The 17,694-nt window shown below is 50.6% G+C and overlaps 1 protein-coding gene across 1 annotated transcript; it reads right to left on the bottom strand.

Annotated features, from left to right (window-relative positions):
* Nucleotides 1–1,017: 1,017 nt before the first annotated feature.
* Nucleotides 1,018–16,900, bottom strand: LOC100909257 (zinc transporter 1). Its single transcript, XM_029110706.1, has 14 exons — nucleotides 16,326–16,900; nucleotides 9,423–9,621; nucleotides 9,053–9,241; nucleotides 5,610–5,684; nucleotides 5,418–5,491; nucleotides 4,617–4,714; nucleotides 4,162–4,303; nucleotides 3,927–4,014; nucleotides 3,497–3,505; nucleotides 2,876–2,884; nucleotides 2,291–2,439; nucleotides 1,973–2,105; nucleotides 1,570–1,827; nucleotides 1,018–1,443 (listed from the first exon to the last, which is right to left on the bottom strand). The coding sequence occupies exons 3-14, from the start codon at nucleotides 9,194–9,196 to the stop codon at nucleotides 1,318–1,320; spliced, it is 1,305 nt and encodes a 434-aa protein (XP_028966539.1). The 5' UTR covers nucleotides 9,197–9,241; nucleotides 9,423–9,621; nucleotides 16,326–16,900; the 3' UTR covers nucleotides 1,018–1,317.
* Nucleotides 16,901–17,694: the final 794 nt, after the last annotated feature.

The following is a 17,694-nucleotide window of genomic DNA, read 5'->3' as shown; positions in this document are numbered from 1 at the left end:
CAGCCCTAGAAGAAATTCAACAACAGGTCTTCTGTGCTCGAAAGCTAGCCAGCCTTCCTTTCTCCTTGCCGACGCATCGCACCGCGCATAATTTGTCTCAAGGAGTTGATCGGCACCGTTCAGGCTGAGGGGACTCGGGTAGCGAGAGGTCGGAACGCTCATCATCGATTCGAGCTCATCAAGAAACCATTTTGAATCGACCGGGACCCGAAATTAAGATCCTTCATCGTTGGATCGGCGGATCGAGACTGTTTCATAGAGGTCATAAGTCATGACAGACATGGGGCAAGAAGGCATCAGACGGCTCGCATTCGACTTCAGCCAACGCTATCCTGAACGAGCTCGAATCTTTAGTTCAGAAGAAGCCCCGAGCCTCCTTAACCGTCTTTTTTCCGGCAAGCGAGCGGCGGCGCCTCGATAGAAAAGATCTTTCCTCCTCCTGTCATTAACTAAGCGTCTCGAGTTCTCAAAGTCGATTCGTATGCAGAATATTATATTTATCGTATCCTAGACTATAAAATGTGGAGCTGGTTCTTGAATGAAACCACAAAATACACTCCACCAACGGACTTCAAACCTCGGCTGATCACCTCGCGTCGGATCGAGGCCAACGCTTCGCTGCATCATCTCTTCGTACTAATCGAGTTCTTCATGAAGAAAAACATGAAAAAGTACGGGGAAGAACGTCCCCTGATATCATGTTGTGTTCCTTTCCGGGAAATCCAGCAGTTATTGCATCCTTCATCAATGCGGAACATTCCAATGAGTTCCATTACGATCGATAGAAGATCTTGATCAGAAAAACAAAGAGAAGTTTCTGCCCCGACCCGGTACGGCGGTTTGCTGTGTTCAGTCGGATTTGAAAATCATCACTGAGTAGCGCTGAAGATGAGTACCCTGCCTGATTCGGGCATTTCAATCATTGGCTAGACACTTGTTCGTTCATCGTGATCTTCAAGCAGAAATCACGAACATAATTCCGCCGATGTGCTTCGTCGACGCATACCAGGATGCCATATCGCCGACACTCGATATGAGTTAGCTGCGCGCTTCTGATTCCTCCTTTGTTAGCTGGCACGACGGAGCTTCCGAATCAGCTCTCGAAGCCTGAATTCGATCGTGCCTTGGCGGAATGCCCGTTTTCCTTCATATGTACAGTACCATCCATCCGAAGTTCCGTACACTCGCCGCAAGGAACCTCCGCGACTTCTGCTCGTTCCATATTGCATCGCTTGCATAAATTGTACGCATACTTCCGCCTCCGCTGACAGTCGACCACAAGAATAATCGCTTTGTTCTGGCATCCTACAAACATATCTACATGGGGGTCTGCGTTGACGCTTCCTCCCGAGGAACGATGCGAACTTGTGGAAGCGACGGAGAACCTTTCTGATTGGGAGGCGTCGGGGCGAGACAGCACTTCTGCTGTACACAGTTATTCACCTGTCGACCAGAAAGAAAAATTTCAGTGAGCGGCCTCCGCCAAGCGATTGGGTAGCTTCATTGAATGAGCGGAACGAGATCATATTTCACTGCGGATGAGGGAGGAGTCCCGAGCGGAGTCAATACCTCGTCGAGCGGACACTCCAGGGAGCAATCTTTCGAATCGGCGTAGTGTTCACCGGCACTGATGAACTCCGGTTGAATTGTCGTAGAATGGATGCCCTCGTTGTGGAAGAACTCTTTGACTTTCCCAGCGATTCGCATGTAGTCGGGTAGGCTACGGCATCTAATGTGAGCAGAGGCGATAATTCGTTCACCGGCGAGTTGCCAAACATGGAACTCATGAACAGCCAACACCCCATCGATTTCTTGAATCAATTTTTGCTGGAACGAGTATTAAGGGCTCAAATATCGACTCTTCCGATCTGCCGATTACGCGGATGTACGTGGTAATCACTGTATCCGGCAGTAGGTTTCTCCTTCCTCGCGGCATACGAAGCGAGAGGGAGATAAAAGAAGGAGGCATTACCTGGAGGGAGTCAATTTGGATGTGAGTCGGCACCGTTTGAAGTAGGATGAGAGCGGAATCGACGAGCAGCGGCATGGTGGACTTCATGATCAAGCAAACCATGATGAGGGACAGGGCCGGGTCGACGAAGAACCTGCCGAAGGAAAGAGCTGCCTCCTATATCCGGTGTTGAGCTCGGCATAAGTAATAGGAACCCCAAGTTGTAGCTTGCACGACCCTCTTCGAGGAGGAAGGTCTTCCCAAACAGCGGATGTTGGCTCCTGTTGAGCCTTGGTCTCCCATCCGGAACTGAAGCCGGGGCGAACAATGGTAACGAACCTGTATTCCCAATCGGTCTTCCAGATGATGAGGGCTGAGATAATGACCACTACTGAGCCGAGAGCATCAGCCAGGATGTGCAGATAAACTCCGCGAATGTTGAGATATCCCGCCGCCACGGGGTGTCTGAGCTGTTTCACGGCTTTTGTCTGCAACGTTGGAAAAGCTCGGTGAGCATAGGACGAATGTAGAATCAGTCACATGGAAAACCCATGCCGACATTGAAGCTCCTCGTGCTCCCTCGCAGTGCTAAGGACGAGTGCGTTAACTCGCCGGAGAGGCTCGTTCCTCTTCATAGCGATCCATAATTCTCACACAGACCAAGACTCGGAGTTTTTTCACGATAAACCTGACTTCGCGGTTAATCCCGTTTGGAAAAGTATCCCGAAATGAAAAGGTGAAAGCATCGTGCCTCAGACGGGACGAGAAGCTGACGCGGGACGGAGCTCGAAAGGAATGCCCCCGCCTCAGGATAGACGGGAAAGCTTGCATGTCAGGGACTGTAAGCCATGAGTCGAAACACAGAACAAGGAACAGCGGACGGCACAATCAGAGAGAAAAAAGGAAACCTTCCAAACGACTTACCTCGCTGTCCTAAAAATCAACAGAAACCCAAATGAGTGAAGTCGTAAGTCAGACTCTGACCAGAAACTCTCCCAACGGCAAAATACAAAATCGAGAACACATTGGCTAGTCGTTTCATTGACCGCTCCCGCGAGTGAGGGGGCGAGGCGGAATTCAGGACGCCAGCAATACGTGAAAAGTTGAGCATCCGGACGTGTATCGAATACGGTTGAAAGAAGAATGCTCAAGTTCGACTCTTCACGTCGGACTTTCATACGTGTGTATGCAAAACATGACATCCCAGAGAATCTATCGGGAGCTTGGTTGGGCCCCCTTGTTTTCCTCGGGAATCCCAGTTGATAATTCGCGACAATCAGCTGCTTTGGCAGGGGAAAAGCCTGGTACGTATGAGCGCGCCTTATAAAGCTTTCGGAATGGCGGAAGCGATCGATTAACCCTATGATCGAGTCTCCGATCGATGTTTCATAAAGTAGAATATTCTCGAAACTCCAGCGAGGTTCAAAACTCCAGAGCGAAGGCTGTCATGCTGTCATCGAGATCGCTGCGTTCCGGATGGCTAAAAACACGCGAAAGTCGCTCGCCGAGCACGGTCAGGTCTACAAAACCAAAAAGCCAACTCACCTCACTGTCCTACAAATAAGAAAAAAAAAGCAAAAATTAGTCGAACGTCACCACAGCGACAACTCTAGAACCAGTGCACTTCTACTGTCATAACCGCGGATCGTCATCATGGATCCAAGATCGATTAAGCCACCCGGAACTCACGTTCTTATTTCGGAAAACTCTACTATCGAAGACTGAGGAAGTAGCACCTCTCAGAAAATTCGAGACAGAATCTCCATCTCACTCTAGTTAGAGTGACTCTAATGAACTTCTAATAGGTCTACAAAGCCGCGTCTTTCATGGGAGCAAACGAAAGAAAACGATGTTCTAAAAGCGCTCAAAGCGCGACAATTCCTATCCTGAGGGAAATTTTCGATTGCAGCTCAAACTCTGGGCTCTAGGTGGGCGAGGAGAGACTATGCCACAATCGAAAACGACGTCAACTCACCTCGCTGTTCCGGTCGTCTTCGCTCTCATATTGGATCTTGTTATTGTGTTTCAAGCCGTTATCGATCGAAGGGACGCTCATATGATCTCTGGAAGACAAAGTCCTCGACCGTCAGTCTCTGACAAACGATACATGCAAGTTCGTATGTAAGAGACCCCAGGATAATAATGAGAGCTTCATGAGAGCATGGGGGCCGCTCATGGGGTGCTCAGCTCAGTTCATCAAGAGAGCGTACCTGTTGAGACTGGCAGGTCTCTTCTGTTTTAATGTAGGTGATCCATTCAACGATGGATCGTTGGAAGAATTGGGACTCCCTTTGATTTGACCTGTTTCGTGCGAATGACTGTGTCCATGTCCTCCATGAGAATGGCCGTGCTCTGCAACGAAACACGCGAAGCGAGGCTCTAAAAGATTGCCGATCAGGTAGCGTACGAGATTTTAGAGCGAAAATGCGTCGATGGATTCCGCGACTGGAGATCCCGTAGAATTGTCGGACACTGTTCCCCTCGAATGATTTCTGGACTCTAGACTCGGTGACCTTATCCTGCAGACCGAACCGAACGCGATTCAGCTGCGTTCTCAAGATTACGAAACGAAAACTAAGATACGCAGAAGAGAATCAAAAGGGGCACGTGTAGAAAATAGCCGAGTTTCGTTAAGGATAAAATGAGTTCAGTGAGAGTGAATCACCGTGGAAGAGGAAGAGTCCGATGATGTTGATAACCAGGCCCGCGACGCCAACGCACAGAATGAGTACGGGTTCATCAATGGTCTCGGGCTTGTAGAACCTGTAAGGAAGTTCTGTTTTTGGAAAACTGATTCATTTGCGCCGGTATTCAGCTATTCTCGAAGAATGAAGCTTGATCAAGACGAGACATTGAAATTTCGAAGATGTTATCATCATTACTGTCCGCGCCAGATTCTTTTTTTGGACTCGGATACAGGATCCGCCGCAGTCAGCGCGGAGAAGCAATCCGATCCGGCCGAATGAGGTTCGACGTCCCACGCGAACGAAAATGAGACTTCTTGCGAGACGCTCATTGAATCATGTACGACCAACAGAAGAATCACTGCTCACTGAGTGAGTTTGCTCCAAGTTTGGTGGACGACTGCCATGATCAGACGAGTTCGTAAGAAGTGATCTTCTCCCACAGGAGCAGAGAAAACGTGAAATATATATACTTGTCTGACCGCGTGTATCATTATCAGCGAGATCGATGCTCTCGAACGACGGATCAGCAACATCTCTCCAAGGAAGGGATCTTAGGGAGTCGAATCACGTCTGCCTCCTCAACGGATAAAAAACCGTGGAGCTTTGTTTACATTTTCGCGCCTCACAAACAGAATGTCCCGTCTTCCGTGCGTGACGCAACACAGAAAACTCGTAATTACGAGCACGTACGCCCCCCTCGCGAAAACAGGGGAAGAAAAACAAGGATCTCAATACGTCTGACGTTGAAAAATATGGAGGGTAGTGGAATGAGATCATACCGTTTTAAACTTTCAACAAGGATTGAGAAGCATAATGCCACCAGGAACACCGCATTTACCAGCGCGCCCAGCACCTGAAAACGAGAGTTTCGTGATGACAATATTTTGTTTTTAGGACGCATTAGAAGAAGGCGATAAGGCGTCCTTGCCCCGATCCGACGAAGCTAGGCTCAAGTGCAAATATTCACTGACCTCAGCTCGAGCCCAGCCGAAGGTGTTTTTCGACCATTTCTTCGGTGACATTTTTATGGACATGAAGGCAACGATCTGGAACGAGACCAAAAAAATTAGAGTGTATTGGGATTACCGGTCTGTGAGCTGCAGCTCCCCGCCAGGGAAACTATTTGAACGCCGATCCATCTTCCCGAACTACTGAGAAGGTGTTCTACTCATCCGCGAGCGGGGATGTTCATTGAAGAGGAAGATCCCTTTCGAGGACCTGGGTACTGATACTCCGCATCCGGATTCGTCTCAAGACTCGAGAGAAATCAAATCCATTGTTGTTCTATGTAGATTAAGGGAGATTCCGAGCAGGAAATGATTCCCTTCAGTCGCACAGATAACAGAAGCGGGAGCCGGCGAAAACGACTGCTACACCTCAGTCAGCGGCAAAGACGACGGTGGCGGCGGCGAAAACACCAATTATTACTGCGTCGTGTGCTAAGCATATCGCTAAGTTATTCTTCCTCCTAAATTCCGAACAGAAGCTCAAGGCTGTAGGAACTTTGTTCGAGTTCGTATGACAGCTCTTCCGTTCCACGGCCGAAGCAAGTTCCCTTGCCCGTTCTGGATTTCTGTGGGTGGACGGTTGGACGCATACTTCGGCGAGATCCTTCGATGAAAGACGGATGGAGCGGCTTATGTAACAAAGCAAGAAAGCGAGCGAGCAACGACGCGTCGTAGCAGCCATCGGTTGAGAAGTCCAAGGAAATAAGCCCCGTAGGGTTCGAAGCATCAGAAGAAGAAGAAGACGGAAGGGTCGCTAACCCCGGGAAAGTTCGCAAATACACGAGTCATGGAGCTATTTTTGGGGACCGGGGACGACAACTCTCTACAACATTCGTGACATTCGGATATCGTCACTCTCTTCTCCCGAATGCGGAGAATCCTACAAAGCCTTTATGAATCGTCCCGCGAGCGATACGGGAGACCATTTTCAGCGAGATTCTCCGACTCTTGGGGGAAAGGTGATTGAGCTCGCGTATAATATCTGAATCTCAAGGTTCGAGGCTGTCGGACTGCTTCCTGTCGACTCTGATCGTCCCTTAAGGAAGAACAAAATTCCAGGCGGAATCGAATGATGCAGCGGTAGAATTCTCGGAATACTAGCGTGAGGGAGCGAGACTCCGTCTTCGCAACACCTGACCATGAAATCCATTGAAAAATAATCTGGGTGAATAAACATAGCTCAGGCTTCCTCAGCGCGGCACTTCGTGAGCGACGAAGACCACTCGCGCGTGGAAGGACTGCGAACAGCGATCAAATCATGCGACTCAGACGCATTGCGCATATAATCTGTTATCTGACTTCCTGGAGGCGAGCTCTCTCAAAGGATGTTGTTTTCCTTTCTGGTAACACCTGCTCTAAGTGACAGGGAAACATGTTTCCTCCCGTTCCATACCGCGTGATAATGGAGACGCCGACGATCGTTTGGGAACACTCCTGAATTTCGGAACGCAGTATACTGTCGGCAAAGGATCTGCTCAAACGTAACCGAGCGAGAAGCTATGCAGTAGAACCGCAGAAGGCTGTGAGAGTCGTCGTTGCGGTGACAGAACAAGGTTTTCGGCCGAGCTCGATAGACGAAGATCTTCAAGAGGTGAAATCCACCAGGAAGGTGATGTCGGCCGCCAACAAACAACTAGTGGGTTCGCTTGCTTGCTTGAATTGGGAAATGCTATTAGCGCGACACATGTCTCTTCACATCCGAGCGTTGAACTCTGTCATCGATGCATCGGATAACCTTCGGATTCATCCCACGTGAGCTGCTCCAGAATCTCTTGGAACGCCATTACGACATTCTTAATCATGGTGTCCAAATAGCTAGAATGGTCCATTGTGAAATTCTGAGGGCTCGTCTCGATCGAGCCAACCTCAAGATCTGGGGAAAACTCTGATTCGTGATGACTGAGCTCGGGGGGGCTTTCGGGTTTAGGCGCCTGGCCTGCCACACCGTTGATGCTGGACCCTTCATCGATTACAGGGGTGAAGGTGCCTGAATTCATTCTCTCAGCACAGTCCGCGGGCTCTGGGGTTCCCTAGGATACAAGCTTTCCGTAATGAAGTAATGAATGGTTCCAGTCCTGTGAGCGGTCCAGTCTGACCAATAATATGGCCGACCTCTTATGGGAGACTCGGCCGCAGAACGAATACGCACCAGCCCCAGTGACTTGAGCAAAATCGAACAGTCACAATGGAGTGATCCTGTACGGAGGGGATGGAGGAGCTCATCAGAAGAGATAGTCGCCCAGAGATCGTTCTGGAATTAGCGGCGCACGGGAATGAGCGTGCACCAGACGTCGAACTGCAACCCGCGTGCGATTGAGACGGCCGCGGCCGTTCCTCGATTGGTTCCCCACTTCGGACACTGTCGGTGGAGCCGGCCACTCACTCAAATGTACGATGTTGGCATCAAGTTGCCACGATTGTACTTTTCCTGTTCGGAGATCGACGTGGGCTTTGGGCTTTGTTCCTAATGCTCGGAGACCCGGAATTTTTTGGCATCGTTCTCAAGAAAGCACCTGTTCAAGCCCACTGCTACAGATTTACTTTCATCAGCAGTCGAGAAAGTCTTCACCAAATGAGAGAACGGGCGTAGAAGCGTTTGTGGGCTGGAGCATTTGTGGGCGATGAGACGCACAACTGCGCACAGAAGAAAACGAGACGGATCGACAGACCGGAGAATCAACCCTTCAGTTTTCACTCGTTCGGAGAATACGCGCCAGCTCTCGACAACGACGTTCCTTCAATGCCATCGCTCCGAGAATGCACGTCAACAGCTCCGATTTCCGATACGAGCGATAAACAAACCGGCAGACCCAATCCTCCAATACCAGACTCCGCACAAGCATCACATACGACTGCAAGACTTTCAGGCGATTGCATCATGTTTTTTTTCGGTTTGCCGAAAAACACAATGAAATGAGCTTGTTTTTGACGACCATCCCACCGTAGGGCGAGATGACACCTCGAAGCTCAGAATCCGAGTTTGGCGGAGCTCATCTCACGCTAAGCGTGAAACGAGTCGCACAACGACGACGTGGAAAACCATCCGAGTGAATGATGCGAGAAAGTGTAGCACAAGCAGACTGTAATTTCCCGCCGGCGGCACAGGCGTTTAGGAATTAGCGCGCGTGTGTCGTCAAGCGCTTCGGACGATTTCCAGCCAAACATGACATGAGCCCGATCCGATTGGATCGACGAGTATATGTTATTTACTTCGGAAGAGCGATCGCTCCGGCGGACACCATAGAGATTCCGGGCGATTCTGTTTCCCTGTGTCTACCCGTGATAGTTTTAGACTCGTAAGCGGCTCGATCACGCCGCGTCAGGAGGGAGACAAATTCACATCGATTTCCTGCCTCACTAGACGCCTGAAGAAGCTCAAGCCCACCGTTTCCTGTGACGATACTTACAAGTGATACCACGTCCGACAACATGTGGAAGCTGTCCGCGACCAGAGCCATCGAGTTGGTCACATAACCGACTGTTATTTCCACGAGGAAGAAGCCCGCCGTGAGGACGAACATCATAATGAGACGACATTTTCTGCCCTCCATCGTTTCCGCCTGGTTGAATTGAGCTTTCGGAATAGGAAGCTGTGCCTGCAATAGTCGGAACGAGCCCGTCATCACTCGACACTCTACTGCGATAAAACCCAGTCCGGCTCTATTTATTCTGTGCCAAGCAATGAGCACCGTTTGAGGCCGCGTCGGTGAAAAATAATTCGCTGATGAATTCACTGTATTGAAAGCTCTCGTCTTGTTTGGCCGGGATATGACTAACCGTTGGGGGACTCTCTCTCGCGTCCTGGAATGAAGAGGCTCCTTTCTTCTGATCAGCTGGTATCCGATTTCCCTGAGTAGCCAAAATGGATTGTCTCGAACCGGACTTCTTCTTCGAAGCTTTCAGCGGTGTCCGAAGCTTCGAACCATTATCTGGCAGATAGATTCCCTGGAGATTTAGTAGCCATCATCGGCCTTGCCTGCAAAAGTTGAATAATGAGATTATTCTCCCTAATCGAGGTCATTCTATTATCAGCAGCGATGGAATCGGACTCGAAGCTGCTCTCTCCCGAATAGCAGAAATCGAGACAATTCCCCCAACTCTCGATCGGGAGATTACTATATGAGAGCAAATCGAAAGAGAAGCCCCGTCCCGGTCCATGAAAACAGATCAGAAGATGAACATCCTCCGGAAGGAGGAGAATGGTATTCTTGGATTTTCCCTCAGAAGATCTGCCACAAATCGCACTCTCTCCTTCAGTGTGTTCTTATACGATGAGAAGAGAAGAGATTCCAGATACGAAAGAAGCCCTCGTATTCAATCTCGGAAGCGCAGCCCAAGAATCCGCGCCCGACTCTGGGAAACTTCTTGACTGATGAGGACTGCGAAAACATCGAGGACTCTGTGCCCGTCGCCGGATTTTTCGGAATTTCATTCGTCATATATGCGAGACGCGGAGGCGTCCCCATCCCCTGGATGACATGAGCGATTCGTGAAGCCCTGGCTCGTTCTCCATTTCTAAAGCCTCGATTGGGAGCGTCCCACGAGACCGATCTCGGTCTGCCAGAAATGAAGTACCAGAGTGCCGGAATTCGATGAATTCAATGCACTCAATAGGATTTTCCCGCTCGAGGCTCAATCCACAGTAGGGGCCTAGGCTTGCGAGCGGGAAGAGCCTGAAAACACGAATTACGTATGCAGAGCACGACAGAGTAGCTACGATAAATATGTAAGGGCGTCTTATGTTTGGTTTGCCGTCGACCCGTACCAGTCCACGTCGTCGCGTCGGTAGCGGCGGCCAACGAGGCTCTCTCCGAGTACACGTACAGCATGAGTCGCTTTGCAAATCCTCGGGGGGAATCTTTCTTAATGCAAGCGGAACGGTTATCACGCTCAGAGCGGCGAGTCGCGACACTTCCATCAGCATACAGTTCAACAGCCAGAAAATAGTCCTTTACAAGCGCTCATTCAGTGTGATGTTCCGTGGCCACGTGGTCATCGGCGACCTTCATCAACGAGACGGCCTTTCCATGGAAACCGCCGAGTTCCCTCTTCTATTTCGGAGGGCATCAGAATCGATGACGCTTTCCGGGGCGTCAGACATTGGAGATCGTAGGTCGCTCCAACCAAGTGTGCTATTGAATCAAAATCCATCATAATGCCCCGCAGCACTCACTGATTGGAATAAGCACAGTCGCGGCAGAGGGGAGGGGGCAACAAGAAGCCTGAAATCTTCGGATCGACTTCTGAACGTTCTGAGCTTGACTCGCTACTCCCATGCTCGGTGTCCTCCACGCTCGTCCCCTCGATCACTGGAAAGTCTTCAGTTCATCGAGAATGATTGGGTTTGGGACGAACCGGCTGATTCCGAGCTCAGGACCGCTCGGGAACAGCAGCCGAATATGGAGGTTCGACAGACGGAGTCCCAACGAAATCTCCGATACTCCCCGAGCGATCCATTTCTCTTCTCGGGAGGGTGGGAAAGACTGGAAATAGCAATGACCTTGACACGGCCTGTTATGCTTTTGTAAAGGTTAGCGGCCGAAGCAGCCACGGCAGCGTCGCGGCGGCGCAGTCACATAAAAATTCCTCCTCTTCCATCGCTCCCTCCGTATCTCAACATCCTTCTCCTACTATCGTGTTCCGTAGCTCGACTGATTCCATAGAGAGAAAGCGAACTACAAAAAAAATGAAGGCAGCGAACGCTACGATGATGCCTCGATGTTCGGAGCTGTGACGACGTTTCCGCTCATTTCCGACAGGCAGTCGAACCCTCTGTCCCGACAGAGAGATGGACCGACGAAGCCAAATGAAGTGGAGGAAATGCTCTTCCCGTCCCTTCTCGAGAAGATTCTCACCGGATCCGAGGCAGAGGCCGCCAGGAGGTAGGAACGTGAAGTTTACAGCTGCCGGGGATTGTCGTCTCAGAATACGTGGTTGACGAGATTTGAGCTCACGCAGCCAAGGATATAATCATCATCGATATCGCAGTTCAGTCTCTTCCTCGGGCAACGAGCAAGCCGCAATGATCTGTTCCTCGAATTGAGCGAGACATAAAAGCCCCTCGGTCAACTCATTGAATCGCCGCAGTCGAAGGTCAATTCCTGACCCGGAAAAGTGGAGAAAGTCACAACTCTTCAAAGATCACGCTTGCCGAGAGGGAACGTCAGAGCCCACGAAGCGATGAATCGTGACGAGCCAGCTCTGTGTCAGCGGGAGTGCAGAGGACGTTTCTCTAGAGCCAACAACGTATATCCAGAGTATTTCCGAAAGAGCCACTCAGGCAGTAATGTCGAGAATCGCTTGATGGAGAGTTAAGCTCAAACGACTGGTAGTTTAAAAAGCCAGCGTCGGCGACGCCACACGCACAAGTGACCACATCCAGGGCAAAGCTGAGTGAGACGGTACTTGTAGGCTTGAGTAGTTCAACTATCCTCCTGATAAGATGCCTACCCGTCGACCTGCTATCCCATCGCTCCGCCGGCCAGTCTATCACTCATCTAGTCACCCCCATCCCGGTCTTTTTCGGTAGGCCGGGACGGAGTATCGATTTTAATTCGGTGCTTATCTTCACGCGTGGACCTTATCAGCCCGATTCATTTCTCCGAATCAAAAGCTCTGGAGCGACTTATTGTACATATACAACGCGTCAACTTAATCGATCGCATCGATTGCTCACCTCGAGCAAACAAGCCGGTGTCACCCAGAAATACCGGAGCGGCCGTACGGAAGCGTGAGTGGGACGATCAGACGCACGGAATTACCTCTTACATGCTTCGGAGCCGAGGCATTGGGACAGCGGCCCAGGCGACAGCAGCACCCTAAATTGTCGAATCGATATTCAAAGATTCGGCCGACCTCGACCTTCAAATCACGCCTGTCGATTGCGTATGGAGCGATGCTCTTCCGGATCCAATACCTCACGGATCGTGAAATCGTCAATTATGATGGACCGCAGTCCTTCTGTTCATTTGATCTACCGTCCGTACTTCGGAACGACACTGCATACGCTCAGAATCAAGGTACGATAATCATGTCCGATCGGCGGTTTTCTCTCCTTACGAGGGTCTGTGCGAGTCGCCATAAAATTCCGTCGCTTGCTCAGACACATTGCGGGAGCGTTGCCCAAGGAAAGACCCCGCGGATTCCGCGACTCGTCGACATCGAGTGGTCTCATTAATGGAATGAGGGCCGAGGTTGGGTAACATATTATATAAGATGAGCCGCCGGAGATATTTTCGGCATCAGAATTGGACACCAGAAGTTTTTATGCTCGAACAGCAACTGCTGCATACGAAAATCTATGAGACGGAAGTTCCTCATAAGGCCTTCGAGGCGTATTCTTTGTAATGGTTATCACATCTGAATAAGTGATTGTTCGATTGGCCGAAAGACACTCGAAGAATGCGAGCTCACAAACGAAAGAGGAAGATACCCCGACCCTCGAGATCCGTGACAATAGGGGAGATCGGCGAAATCGTATTCCGTGAGATGAGCGATGTGGAAGGGAACGACGATTGTTATTCGAGAAGCAATAATGTGCGAAGAAAACGCATCGGCGGGCGGTTTCTTCCTCGAGACAAAATCCGACATCGACTGACATTCGGAGTCTGAAGTTGACACGGAGCTTCTCCCGAAGAGACAGTGGGTCTTTGGTGGCCGTCGTCAACGCCACGGAGGCGGGTTGATACCACATCGTTCTCGACATGCGTTATGAGTGAAGTTACACATCTGTCATGATTCAGAGCGGAGTGATTCCGGAAGGAAATGAGCGATTGCAGCGTACCGATCAGGACCCCATGCGCGGGGCATCTCGGTCGAAAGCAATCGACATTTACCGTACGTGATTGTGAACCCATTGACGAACCTCTCTACCCCGCGAAGAACGAGGTCGCTGGTTCTCGAGAGACGAGACCGCGAAATTCGGGGACGGTTCGTTGTCTACCGGGGGACAGGTGAGGGAGTAAGGACTCGGACACGATGACCGAGGAGCTCCCTATTCCGCTACGGATTCGAAAGCGGAGAACATTTCGCTGTTCAAGGAGTCGGCTGATACGAATTACGCTGCTCGAAGCGGCCGAGAGACCCGATAGCCTCTCCAGGTTTCATTCTCTGTGTGATCACCGATCACCTCTTAGCTCTGATCACCTCGATGCTCATCCCAAGCGATTCGATTCCAATTCGACTTCTGGTTCAGGAGCCCCAATCTCCGGAATCAGGAAAATCGGCTAGAGAAAAGCTACCTGTTCTTGTCTTAGCCTCGTGAATCGATTCGACAATCGACCTTTGGAACCTCAACGTCCCCCTCGGCGTTTATGAGCGGAATCCGACACCGGCGCGATTTGATCGGCCTTACCACGAAGCGTATCTTTTGGTCGTGAGAGCATATCGGTCTCTCGGATTCTCAGAGTCCGGCGCTCTTATCGAGGATCATTCCGGTCTACGCGATTCTGAGTCATTTCCGCGATGCGGGGAATGACCAACGACGCGAGGATTTCATTGGCGGAAAATCGTGCGTCCAATGTCTACTTGCATGGTCGTCATCTATTTTTGAACAGCTCCTCTTCGGCTCACTCAAAGTTGAATGAAATACCAAACTACTCTGAATACTCCCCGAACGATGTCGATTCCTGCGTTTTCGAAACTTTCAGAGACAACGGCGGAACAGCGTTGGCGAGCTTGGAAACGGTGCAAAGTTTTGAAATCCATCAAATTATTCACCCATTTTTCTCTTCTCATTCATCACATTTCGAAGAAGCGGCGTCCGACCGAATGTACGGATTCAATCGCATCTCACACGCCCTTCCTTTCGGGCACAAACGAGAGAAATAAAACGAAGCGATTCGGGGGACGAACGGCAAGAAAGTTCATCGAGGCAACATTTTGACTGGGTTCATCGAAACCAACCTCGAGTCTTGCGCTTGACGACTCCGGAAGGATATTCCATGGATGGCGACTCTGAGGCCGTCTCGCGAAACGATTCGCGCGTATCACCAGCCTTATAAATCCTATCGTGGCCTTATACTATTCTCACTGCAGTGCTCTAGGAATCTAGGCTATGATGACCTTTAATATCAAAACTGTTGGGGGCTCGTTTATTCCGAGTCTTCTGTCAGAATTTCATACCCGTTTTCGAGTGTCGATGTCGATAGCTCTCTCGTAGATACTCGAGCCGTGGTAGATTCGGTTGTGATCTCGTGTTTCGGAGAAACGATTGGTGGTCGCATGGGCGACCATGTCCACATGGCCGAGCACGTCATCTCGGCATAGACTACGAGAATTCCAATTCAGCAAACATTGTAGCATTTCTCCGCGGAGAAAGCAAACTTATTCGAAGCTTCCTCTCTATAAGCTATTTCATGTCGGGCATGGGCCGTCGCGAAAGAATCTATTGCACCACTCACTCATGAGCGTAGGATCCGTCGGAATATCAGTATGATGATTGCGATTCCGTCAGCCAAAGCATGCCACAGGCGTGAAACTCCCGAAGGGTAGCAGCATGCGCCGGAGAACTTAAAATCCGCTTGCATCAGTGTTGATGTAGGGTTCAGGAACGCTTTTTGGGAGGTCTGATTCCGATGGGGCTTTTTCCGTGCAAAAACATTAGACCGCGGCTCTGGAAGCGCCAGCGAAGTGGACACCGCGACCCATCGAAAACCGGGTCTGAGCAACGGCTAATCAAGGATGCCGGATCGAGGGTCGAGTCGAATTGATTGCAGATCGGGGATGACACCGAAGCAGAGCCTACCGTTGGGGGACTCGATTCGAAACACCCTAATTCAGGATCATTTTTGGAATATGCAGGGCGGGCTCATTCTCCGTTCAAGAATGAATGAGAATAGAAGAGACAGACTTTCGATAAGTCTTCATATAAGCTTTTCGACGGAGCAAGAAAACGAGTACGGGGAACCGCACTCGATCCGGATCCCCGGAAAGGGCTGTCCAATCTTTGCCATAATCTTATCCCTCATTGTCGTGTCGGCCGACATCGATGGAGCATTCCGATCCCCTACCGAAATTGAAACGTTGTCAAACATCTCATCGGAAATCCTCTCATTCCACGGACAATATTCGCTCGTATCTCCGGCGAGCTTGCAAAAAGCCTCGCAGAGCCCCCGATACCGCCGAACTCATCGTCAACGTCTCCACCGAAAGGTCGCTCACTCAGTCCTCTTTCGGAATTACCGAACTCTTCGTGGTGTCGTCGTTCCAAAACACTCCTCGGTTCAGCGCGACAGAGCGGTCAAGAACGTAAACAGAACGCGGCAACTCGATATCGAACAGAACCGACGATCATCAAGCCAAACACTAAAAACGCTCTCGTGGAAGTTCCGATGCCTTTCCACAAACCCACACTTGCGATCTTCCAGGAATAGACAGACGTCACGGATAAGTCTGATTGAATCCTGCTCGAGCCGGCGAGTCTGGCCGAGTGACAGTCGCGTAGTCCCCATCAGCTGTAGTGGATGGCTGCCGGACGGCAGAAAACATCCATGGAGGAGCCTCGGAGACCGGATGATGAGGAATTCTTCCCCAGGAAAGCGAGTGTCTCATTAAGACACCGCTCGATTGAGTTCCGATGCACGGTTGATCATTGAATCGTCGTAGCACTCCGACGGTTTGTATAAAACAGGATGATGACAATCGATCGACCTTTGATATTTGAAGTGCTCACAGGCTCACCTTACAGTGAAAATCCTCCCTCGGCCTGCTCGTGGAGATCTTCTACCGCAGTTCCGAGATCTTCATCCAACGGAGTGGGCGAAGCGTAGACTCGAAGACCACTGATCACTTCACGGCTCTCGTATGATCTAGCACTCGCACGAGCACTCACTTTTCCGACGCTCCGAACTGTGCGTTTCGGTCAGCCATCTCGTTCCGGTGGTCGCGACTCAAGCATTTATGAAACCCGGTATTGAACTCGAAACTTGGGAGTTCATACACAATATCCGATCGACTCAGAAAAATTAGAGCTGACTACAGCACTGATTTCTTGCACTCCTTTTAGCTGCTGGTGCTGCGGCAGAAGCAGCGGTGGGAGAAGGTAACGGTCGTGCGGCTGCCACTGTACTCTGGGGTGGGTGATGCCCAACGAGCGGGTCCTATCGACTATGCTTGACGACACTAGCTAAACTCCTTGAGCTTGCTTGGTCTGCCTGTTTTGTTGCTGGGCTTTCCGTCTCACAGTCACTGCGCCCGTCGGTCTCCACACCGTCTCTGTAGGCTGATCCCGATTGTATGCTGCCTGTGTGTTCCGTGTGTTCTTAGAATATCGTCTGCTGCGTAGGCGAGGGCAGTCATAGCTGCGTGCGCGCTCTCGCCCAACCTCTCTCTCTCGACCGCCTATTCCTACCACTCGATCCCTTCATTTCATGCCGGTTCTTACCCACATCGAGGTATGCCCTGAGGTAGCCGGGGATGGGAAGGGGAGGATGAATCGGGACTGAGAGATCTGAGGAAGGTGCTCTCAGATCCCGCATGGAGGGGGAGCTTGTCTCCATTCATCCCAGCCCTCGGCTCACACGAATCTCATTGAAATCATCATTTCCGAACTTCTACGTTTCGAGTTCTGTCAAGGAGTCCCGATCCTGCTAGCTCTGGTCTCGTTAACAATCATGAATGCATGCAGATCCCTTTTCCGTCGAGGGATTCCGAATGACTTTCCGAGCTGGCTACTGCACGAGTAGCGTGATGGGTTGAACTGAGAGGTTTCATCGAAGAAAAGTCAAGCAAACCCTTCTGAGAAGTTATGCTGCACATTTCTTCCCCCAGACCTCTGCTATATGATCGTTTGTGGAGCTTCATTGATATAGGCTGGAATTGGAGAAAAGGTGAATCGTTTGCCTTACGCATCTTAGACCCAGGTCGCGGGCGGAGGACGGGGAACGGCCTTGCAAGAACCAGAGCTCTCAAGGAGGAGTCAGCCCCCACTTTTTTCGTGCTTTCAGAGATTTCTTCCCGACTCTACATTGATCCTCGCCCGAGCCCGCGAAGAAACCCATCTTCGAGTCCGGGGGACCGCGTCCCCGCATTTCGAAATTCACATCACCGA

Source organism: Galendromus occidentalis, unplaced genomic scaffold, assembly GCF_000255335.2.
Source record: "Galendromus occidentalis unplaced genomic scaffold, Mocc_1.1 scf7180000077083, whole genome shotgun sequence".
NCBI lineage: Eukaryota > Metazoa > Arthropoda > Arachnida > Mesostigmata > Phytoseiidae > Galendromus > Galendromus occidentalis.
Note: the sequence above shows the minus strand (reverse complement) of the source record. Positions and strands in the feature narration are given on the sequence as shown.

Bases quoted from the DNA above. Each gene is read 5' to 3' on its own strand.
- LOC100909257 (XM_029110706.1), bottom strand. From the start codon at position 9,196: ATGGAGGGCAGAAAATGTCGTCTCATTATGATGTTCGTCCTCACGGCG. The intron at 5,685-9,052 runs GTAAGTATCGTC...GTCTCGTTCCAG, and splicing joins TGTCGGACGTGGTATCACTT to ATCGTTGCCTTCATGTCCAT. The intron at 4,304-4,616 runs GTGATTCACTCT...GTTTCGTTGCAG, and splicing joins CGGACTCTTCCTCTTCCACG to AGCACGGCCATTCTCATGGA.